At 39.2% G+C, this 10,706-nt stretch overlaps 1 protein-coding gene across 1 annotated transcript; it reads left to right on the top strand.

The window, feature by feature from the left end:
* The first annotated feature begins 2,894 nt into the window (after window positions 1–2,894).
* LOC139139253 (N-glycosidase YbiA-like) lies at window positions 2,895–10,705 on the top strand. The gene is made up of 3 exons (XM_070708097.1): window positions 2,895–3,265; window positions 6,922–7,073; window positions 7,696–10,705. Exons 1-3 carry the CDS (start codon window positions 2,992–2,994, stop codon window positions 8,017–8,019), a joined length of 750 nt encoding a protein of 249 aa, XP_070564198.1. The 5' UTR covers window positions 2,895–2,991; the 3' UTR covers window positions 8,020–10,705.
* The last annotated feature ends 1 nt before the right edge of the window (window position 10,706 follows it).

Here is a 10,706-nt window from a genome sequence, read left to right as displayed (position 1 = left end):
AACATGTACGTATACAGGCAAAACTTACAGAGCTCAACATTAACAAGCAAACTTTGTAGGAATTAGTATAGTACAGTACTAGAAATATATTTCACCAGAGACAATTTTTCCGCTTGAGTAAATATGTAAGTGAACTTCTTGTTTTGATTATCATCAAATCTACAGTTGTACAACTTACAGAAGAAAAAAGGTGTCATAGTACTAAAATGAAGGACTGTAATGGAATTTTGTGATTTGAATACAGTAAAGATGAGACACAGTAAGTTCTGTGCAGCAGTGCTGAAGTACAGTTTAAATTCTGAATGAACTACCAGTGCAAAATGGGTTGAAAGCCACCATTCACTATGCCCTGCGTACGATGCTGTGTGTTCCGCTACAGCTAATCGCCCCGCTGTGGTGAGCGGGGCGATTAGCTGTAGCGGAACACACAGCATCGTACGCAGGGCTACCATTCACTATACCATAGGGTGAAGGGTTACAATCACAGCAAAATGGAGCAAAGACATCATTACGAAGTGCAGAATATGGTGACAATATAATCATTGCTAATGAGGTAAAGAACATCACTATTATAGTGAAAAGGAGGACAAATATGCACCAGCTTTATTAACCCTTTCACCCCCAGTTCCCTGTATACAGGTCCAACTTTACCATGGAAAACAATGGATTTGGGACAAACCATGGTGGTAAAAGGGTTAAAGAACTATTGTCCTTCATACCAGCCAATTATACTGTCCTGCATCTTTATCCCTTTGTTTCCATTTTGCAACTTGATTAGGTTTTAATCCTTCACTGTCTTTCACTTTCCTTCTCTGTCCTTAGTTTTTCACTGAAAAAAGGATCGGTAACTGTTGAAATGGACAATTGGTGATAATAAAGTGATATTTATCCTCAACTGAAGGTTTATGATACTTTAATATTGGAGCTTTTGTTGGCATGGGTTTTCAGAGTATTTGAAAGTTGTTATTGAGGTGTTCTCAGCTTTGCCAGCCACTTCCTATAAAGTTTTATATTGACAGACAATTTCAATTCATGTGTACAGTTGAATAGTCTGTATGTATACTCACAGGGGACTCAGACTCCGTTTTTGTCTGTTTCTTTGTTTGTTTATGCATGTTTATTAGTTACTTATGATTATTTCCGTCGAAAATAAAGAACCAATAATGTTTGTTTGTTTGTTTGTTTATTTACAAATATAGTCAATAAATGATACTTGAAAAAGTCTCTAATACAATCATACACATGAAACAAAGCATACTCCACCTTTTCCATGAGGAGTAAGGGAGCCGTCATTATTTATGGCCGGGGGGGGTCGGAGGAATTGCTTTAGAAACTCCAAAATTTCGAGTAACCCCCTGCCAACCATGATGTGTTTGAGTAACCCCCCTCTCTGCTACAGAAATTTTGAGTGACCCCCCCCCCCCAAACAAAAAAGAAATTGGGAAAGGTAAATATCTATACAGTAAAATGGATTGCTGCTGCGACAGGCCCTGTACAGACCCTGATTAAACCCTGTGGTACAGATCTGTGTTGGAAAGAGGTTCCATTGCTGTGACAGGAGCTGATGTACAGGTCTGTATATAGTGCTCTGATGACATGCAGTGTTCTCCGTAGGATTTTTTTACAAGAGGGCGAAGATGTGGTGTGAAAGCACCACAAGCGACTGCGCAATGGGGAAGGTCAGGAGGGGGGGGGGGGGTCAGGTCCCCCTCCTGCCGTTGGAGCTTTTGAAAAATAGAGATTAAAATGGTGTTATTTGGTGGCACTTGGGGAGTATTTTTTTCAGATTTTTTTCTTATAAAAAACTCAAAGGAACAGAAATCTGAGACAGTATTCCAAAACTTATATTCCAGTTCACTGATTTCAATGAAGATTACGTTTTATTTGAAAACGGAAAAATAGCGACAGACATACATTTATTCACATTTATTATTTATTATTATTTTCCTGCCATAAAAGATGGGTTTGTTGTCAAGGCATTCCACTGGTTTTAAACCTATAGAATCAGAATTAGTTTGCTATATACATTTTCCCCTATCGGTAACCTATACAATGTAGAATATAGAAAGCAGACGTTTCTCATGAATTTTCAGGCAAGTATATCAATCTTGAGTCAGGAATACTGAAAAATGTACTCAGTACTAAGCCTCTAACATTTAAGGCTTGCCACGTCAAATAGCTGATCATTCTCGTCTGAAGATCACAATAACATGAAACATTACAATGAGATTTTAGTTTCTACTTCAAACCACCTATTATGATATATATATATATATATATATATATATATATATATATATATATATATATATATATATATATATATATATATATATATATATATATATACATGTGTACATATACCGGGTATGCTGTTCTTTACTATTATTGTTGTATTAATTCATAACTTCACTTAATGCTTCAGTACATATCAACAAATTGAGTACCCCCCTTCTTGTTCTCCACTTTTGAGCACCCCCCCCCAATGAGCTTTCCATTTTTTCCATTCCTCCAACCCCCCAGGCCATAAATAATGACAGCTCCCTAAGCACTGATCATGTGATCACTCTCTCTGAATACTTACTCCTTCTATTAGGAGTTCTCAGAAGGGGTGAGTATTCAGAGAGAGTGGTGGACACTCATGACTATATTTGTAAACTAACAAGCAAAACAAACACCGTTTTGCATTGACAAATATGAACACAAATACAACTCTTTATTGGTTCTTTATTGTATATAGAAATAATCATAAGTAACAGATAAACAAACACGCATAAACAAACAAACAAACAAACAAACAAGGAGCCTGTCCCCCGTTGTTGGATATTCACCAGCAGTGTCCCCGGGCAGGATCCGGGATCCATCCTTGACCTCATTGGTCGTCGAACGAGGGCGCTCGCTCAGATGCTGGCCAGGAATGGCGATAGGTCAATCACAGTTTTTATGTTTTTGCTGAGCTAAGTAGTTCTTTACTCCGCTGTTTCACATGATATGCGAACAGCAATAATCGCTGGTTCACGTCTTATAAGGTCGATTTTCACGGGCACCGGTAACGTCATGGGCAAACGTAGTAAAACAAAATCGAGTGCATCGGCGACTCCGTCAGAATCGTGTGCTTCGGATAAGTCGTCAGCGGGAGATACCGAGAAATACACGTTCTTCTGGAAAATCCAGTCCCCATTCAGTCAATGGCACCCGGCAACCTTTGTGGTCGACGACGTTACATACTCGTGCGCTGAACAGTACATGATGCATCAAAAAGCAGGTACATTTAGTATATAATATAGGGCGCTTCTCAGCTGGGTAGTCTGCTAAGTACAATCGATTTTCGGATCGATCTATTGATCCCGTAGTCGATATGCCCGCCACTGCTACCTAAATACTCATTTAGGTTGCAGTGTCGGGCATATCGACAACGGGATCAATAGACCGATCCGAAAATCGATCTACTTAGCAGACTACCCAGCTAAGAAGCGCCTGTGGGGAGAACCATTTGATTTGGGGGGGGGGGGGGGGGGGAGGAATGGGTATATAGCAATTTTTTTCCCGCCACTGTGGCTGCAAATTGTTTAGTTTTTTGTTTGTCCTGCAATTTTTTCCCTCATGTGAAAGCAATGCGAATTTTTTCCCCGTGATTACCAGTTTATGAATATGCGGTTCTTGAGTTACTGACATGTCACTGGTTAACAACTGCTCATCTAAAAATAACGAGTAGTATGTGAGCATATGACAGATGACATTAAAGGTATTCGGTCATCTGCTTTTTATCAGTCAATCACAGATTTTATTCGGGTGGCCGCTTTTTAAAAAGGGCGCCCCTCACGACAAGCCATGGCATACTTAGTAGAGTTGTCTGCAGGACCCTTGATGTATCAAATTATATGTAGGACCGACAGCTCCTTTGCAGCTACAAGTAGACTGGCTTTAAGTTTCTGCAAGTTTCAGGTCACATCCCGTTACCCCTCCATTTACTTTGATAGTACCAGCTTCAATTGCACTACATAGGGCTATAAAATAGCCGACTTGGTTACATCCGTGGTCCATTGTATCAATGAAAACATTTAAACTTTGCCGTGAAGAAAATGGCGTCCTGGACAATCAGTCAACGGCACATTGCTATTAAGTCCCACCCCTGTAAATGTGAAAGTGACCGTGTACCTTGAACTTGAAACAAGAGGAAGGAGATTTTGCAAAACAAAGGATTGTCGCCAATGAATTCTTCATTGAAATTAAATGGTAATAAAATGGAGATAACCAGGGTAAAAGTAGGGTGATGAATCCTTTCTTGTGTTTTACATTTTCACTTTACTGAGCAAGTCCATCAAAAACATCTCTACTTAAGTTTTGATCATGATAATGTTTATTGCAACATAAATCATGAAATTTGATTGCCAGAAAGGAGCATAAAACAAAAGTCTTTTGTGGAACAAGTTTTGACCAAAGTTTTGTTGTGTGTTTATATCACCAATACTATAAGCTTCCTCATGTATTTGAAAATGTTTAAGCACTGCCAAGGGTGACACCTCATGAAAATTAGAGAGTCAGATTTCCCGAACTTTGTGACAATTTGTTTTCTTTGGTTTGCTATGGCCAAAAAAAAAAAAGAAATGTTTCTGGTCAGGCCTTTCTTTAAAAAATGGTGCGGCGACGCGGCTTTTTTTTTTTTTTTTTTCCCTCCTCCTCAAGGGAGCGAGCAGGGTCAGTTAAAGCGCCAAAGCTTAGCGGCTATTTGCATAATCATTTGCATATCATTAATTTATATTTGCATATGGATGTAAGCTTGCACATGCATCCACACATACATGTACACTCACAACAAAATGCAATGGTAACACACAAGTGTGCAGTTTGAACATCATGGAAACTCTTTATTACACTTAAATAAATCATCACAGTATTGTAATTACAATTGCAATTAAAACAAAAGATTCAGATTGAAACTTTTAGAGCAAGAAATGGTTCGTCTGATTGGAGTTTCATTAATACATAGGCCTATATTGCTAATAAATTGTCAAAACTTGCCAACAAAGAGGAAAATTCACAAATTTAAGCTTTACACAATTCAAATGCAATTGAGTTTTATATCATTTTTGAACGACAAACACCGCGAATAATTTTCATCACGGGGATAGATTTCAACCAGCGGCCCCCCCCCCCCCCCCCCCCCCCCCCCGCATAACTTCTACTTCCACTGAACATCGTCGTTCGATTCTTGATTTTAAAATACCACCAAGATGATCACAAGACATGAACTAAGTACAACTAGAATCCCTCGAAAATCAGGTGTAAAATCTTTCAGAGAACGTGTCAGAGTGGAACCACACGCGACGCCAGGATCAATGTCAACACGTTATAAACCTGTCGACCAACATGGCCGCCGCCATATTGAAATTTATGCAATGTGAACTCGATCGCGATCGTGATCGTACTCAGACAAAACTCATCATTGTACAATCATAATCAACCTCACCAGTAACTCTTGTTTCTTTTGCGGTCCATTTCGTTGATCAAAGCATGGGAATGTGATCAAAGGCCCTGCTAGTGCTACACCGCTACCTCTGTGAACACTTGTCCGCGATGTATACTGCAGCTTTGTTGGTCGTAGTAGTCGTTCTGGAATGAAAATTTATGAACAACCCAGCCGATTCTTCTATTGTTTTAACGTTCCTCTCAACACTTCCGGACAACTTATCTGATGCATACCATACTTCACACCTTCCACTCTTTCACCAGGTTAAAGTTGCAGTGAGCGCTTATGTGTAGACAATGCATGCATCAGCTGGTAGCTACGCAGAGCGTGTGAACTAAAGGATGGCGGGAATATTTTAAAGCGTAGCGGAGAGAATCAAAGCGTAGCGCTAGCGGGGGGGGGGGGGGGAGGCGAAAGCGTAGCGGGACCGCTATGGCCTGGGGATAACACTGAGTTTTGTAGTTTTATCAATATAGTAACATTTAAACTGTTCATGCAGTCACTGATCATGTGCCCCAAAGAATTTTCTTTCTCTTCAGCCGTTTTGGTTTGGTGTTATAGTAATCAGTATGTAGTTTGCCACAGCCGCCGGCCTCAAACCAGGAAAAAAAAGGGTGACGCGCTGTTGTTCAAGTGACGCGCGCGCTGACCAGAAACATTTCATTTTTTTTTTGGCTTGCTATGATCATTTTTTTCTCAAGACATGACTGGATCAATTTTTTATCTTCTTCACCTGCCAACTTTTTTTCCCCAAAATCCTCCACCCCCCCTTCAGAAATCAAATGGTTCTCCCCTTAGAAACTCACAGATGCTCGCAGCGCGTTGGTTGGATAGCCGAAGGAAGCACACTAGTTGCTTGTGGTCTGATCCAGGACAGCAGCTGTGTGGTAATGCATTAGTGCATGCCACACAGCGGCCATCGTGTATCGAACCACAAGCAACTGTGAATCGAAGGCCCGGGATGGCAGTGTGAGGCCGAAGGCCGGACCTTGGTAGTATAGTTCTTGTACATGTTGTACCAATAAAGGTTCAGCTTTTGGCCACACACCTCAATCCTTAGCCTTCGATCGCCTATTCAAACAATGCTGCGAGCACGCGTGTCCTTTAGTGTGTCAACATCGATTTGTTATGACAGTCACAGAGTAGATTATTCAGTGTAGGACAATGTTGAATCTGTAGTGTCAACCTACATTCATAGCCTCATAGAGTGTACACAGTGTGTACTACAATCTAGTATCAGAGGTGATCATTTTTCACCTGCATGTACAATACACAACACAAAAACACCTATACATGTGTCCTCATACACCCATGTTACACATGTATCACATAGATAGGTCGACAAATGTACTGATCACAGGTTTAGCACATCAACAGAGTTCCAAGTCTAACTAAAAAATATGAGAATTATAACCTGTAATAATCTTGCCTTGGCTATTTGTATGTTGTAGTGTTGTTTCATGATGAAGAAATGGCCAAGAAGATCTTGGAAACCGACAAACCAAAGGCAATGAAAGCATTTGGCAGAAAGGTCAAAAACTTTGACCCCAAGCTCTGGAGTGACAGGTGTAGGGGTGTGGTGAAGAGAGGGAATATGGCAAAGGTAAGTCAGCATATTTTATTGGTGTGTCTCATTTATGAGGTGTAATAATTGGATGTTTCAAAAATTAAGGTAGAGTGACGAGAAAAGTATCTGAGTCATTCACACATAAACATCATGTAAAATAATAACGTTTCGGTAGTCGGAGATATTTTGCTGCCGCATTGGTACCAAGGTACCACTTTGGTAGTATGTAGAGGGCCACTGTGATTGTTGTAACTCCACTGAACTCAGGAATAATTTTGGCAAGCTTCGTGGTGGTAGATGTTTCAGGTATTGTCCCGGCTGTAGTCACTTTGTCTCTTTCCCATAATTCAACTGACCATGATGACCATGACAATGATTTTCGCATACTGCAACCTTTTCACACACAGAGTACAGACAGGAGTACCAGTACAAGTAGAATGGGTATAGGGACCATACTGTTTATTTTCTATAATTATAGCATTTTTCACATTTACAGTTGGGTATCTCTTTGGTCTCCTAGTAAATCCGATGATACCGTACATTGATATTTCTGACCAAGGTTTTGTAAATAATTTGGATATACATATACCTAGCATGCTACACCTGAAATCTTTTGCCTATCATAAAAACCTTATCATTATCTTGTTTTTTGTTGCAGTTCTCTCAAAATTCTGACCTAAAGGCCAAGTTGTTTGCCACCAAACCAAATATTCTGGTGGAGGCAAGCCCGCGGGACCGCATCTGGGGCATCGGACTTGGCGCCAGCAATCCCATGGCACAGAAGAAAGCAACCTGGAGAGGAAAGAACTGGCTTGGCTACACGCTGACAGAGGTCAGAGATGAACTGATGCAAGGCGGAAGTGATGGGTCCAGCGGAGGTGCACACAGTGAACTCCAGTCAGGAAATGAAAAGGGAGAATCATTGAAAAAGGCAGATGACGTGTCAGACAGTGATCAATCTGAAAAAAGTGGAGATGAATAGTCAGACACGGAACAGAAAGAAGCAGATGCTTCACTAGAAGGTAGCTTTCCAATATCTTAAATCTCAGCTGTGTTAGAATGAGGGTTCTCTCAGAAATTTGCATTGATACTCACGCCAGATGTTTCTTGGTAGATGAAAATTGTGAAATGTTTGGTATCGTGGGTAAACACTGTGGAAGTGGAATAATGGAATGATTTGTCATCATCAGGACTGTGTTATAACACCTACTGCACATCGTACATACACGAAAATCACACCAACTCAAAAAAAAAATGATAAAAACAAAACTCAAGTAATTGAATTTCTGTCAGTGCTCAAACAGGATATAAGTAATGCTTGAAACTGAATTTTTTTGGCTTTTCTGGGATCACAAGCACAAAGGAGATACTGATAGATTAGCTTTCTTTGAATGATTATGAACAATTGCACTTTACTGTATTTTCAGTGAAATTTTTTGTGGATTTGTAATGCAGGGCTTAGACCAGGTCTGATGTCACATTTTGATACATTATTGCCTTCATTGTAAATGACATTTAAGAAATTAATATCATCTGAGATGATCTCTATATTCAGAATTTTTTATTTTATTATTCTATATATAGATATATATTCAGAATCTTATATTTGCATGTCGTAAAATTCTAGGTACATCAAAGCACAAAATGAGAGCTGTACCCTTTTCCTATGAATCTACAGGGAGCTCAAGCAAAGGTTGTGCAAAAGTTGTAGTTGTTAAGCAAAATTTACAATTTCTTTTAGTGTTCACCATTCCAGTGGTTGTAGAAATTCTATGAAGGGTCACCTGTCAAGGAATTTCTTTTCGCTTATGTGCTCTGCCATACTAAATGCAAGAAAAAATAGTGAACATACTTGAAAATGAAAGGTTTTTTTTCATAATTGGTGTGTGAGGGCGCTGTCCACAAGAAAAATCTAGTGAACATACCTGAAAAAGAAAGTTTTTTATATCGCCATGTGAGGGCGCTGTAAGCCATGGCCTATGAAGATGATCATAACCACAGTTCGGAGAACGATTCTCATTTTATAAGTTGCTTCATCAACATCATGGCGATCTGATCAAGTTAAAATGCTTTGTAAGATATATTGTACTTCATAGGTGGAATACGTGTTTATGTAGAAAGTTTCTGTGATATTTCATTTTCAATTGCATTTTTGAATGAGAAATGTTAGTCATGAATACATACATATTATAGTGGTATATCAATGCAATGTAGAAAGACTACACAGTATGAACACACTGGAAGAACACAGTAGTTGACTGTTGAATTAATGACCATATAAGTATGTAGACCTGCAAGTTCCTCAACTTAATTATTTACGATAAATTGTGAGGAACAGTCCATTACTGAGGTCCATCAACCTGTTCAACGAAAACACTTCAGGGTTTAAGTTTCTTTCTTGGCAATTGTTGGCAAGTTTGAACATGCAGCCATGCTTGCAGCTATGTGTTGAACACCAGCAATGGTTGGGTGGTGATCTTCTTCAGGGGTAAACTGAAATATGAGGACGTTCCATGCAACTGTCAGAATTTTCATATTCTCAGATTTTCTGAAGGAAAAGACAGTGTTCTTGTTTACAGAAAGATATCAATTCAACCCAAGTATGGCCAGACTTTTGGTCATTGATAATCATTATAGCTTATGGTTATTTAATTTTTCCGTCAGAAAACAGGACCAGTAACTTACAGGGCACGTAACTGTATCTTTTGATGATTTTCCCAATTTTTGTTTATCATGTCAACAATTAAGTTTCTTGTTCTACTTCCCAAAGCACAGTGACATACATAGCGTTCAGTCTGTCAACTCAGTCTGTGACATGTGTAGACTGCATTGTTATTGTTGACAAGTGCATTCCAGTGAATTCAAATGTGCAAAATTACCGTGAATTTTACACGTACAGATGCTGTGTTGACAAGCTAAATACTGGTCAGCATCCATTGTGGAGTAGAACAAGAAACTGCAGTTGACATTAAACACAAAAATAGTGAAAACATCATCAAAGGTTAATGCTACTTGCCCTTTCCACAACTCAGTGAACAATATGTAATGTTGTTATTGGGGTGGTATGTGCCTCGAAAGTGAAAGAAAGATGCTTTTGTTCAAACATTCCTCAGTGAAACTTTCAACCATTCTCTTACATAATCAAGAATACAAATCAGGAGTCACTGTGGATAGTTTGGTACTGGAGAAACAAAGTGCCAAACATTTACTGATCTCTGAAATTCAAAATGGCTGCCATCCCTGTGTAATAACTCTGCGGGGAAAAATAATTTTCGAAAAACAGAGACATGAAAATTTTTCTCACTCTTAGAGCTTTCAAATGAACCCCCCAACAAGTGGTAGATCAGAAAAGAATTGTAAAAAGTGGAGGGTCTGAATACCTATCCCCGAGGCACATTCTACCCTAATGAATAAATTCCAGTCTAGGCTTAAACTCTGTCGTCAACAATAACATTGGACATTGCACACATATTGGCCGTGTTGCAAAGATAAAGACTTGGAATATCTATGTTTTTGGAAGTAGACAAAACACAGAATTTTATGAAACAACCAAATTACCGGTATATGGAAAGTCATACAAATATCACGATAGCAGAGTTGTACACCTATGGAGCATGTACTGTACTGAAGAGTTTACTGGAGCTGAATAAAAGACAACAGTAACAAAAT

The sequence above is a fragment of the Ptychodera flava genome, chromosome 8 (assembly GCF_041260155.1).
Source record: "Ptychodera flava strain L36383 chromosome 8, AS_Pfla_20210202, whole genome shotgun sequence".
NCBI classification, from domain to species: Eukaryota; Metazoa; Hemichordata; class Enteropneusta; family Ptychoderidae; genus Ptychodera; species Ptychodera flava.
Note: the sequence above shows the minus strand (reverse complement) of the source record. Positions and strands in the feature narration are given on the sequence as shown.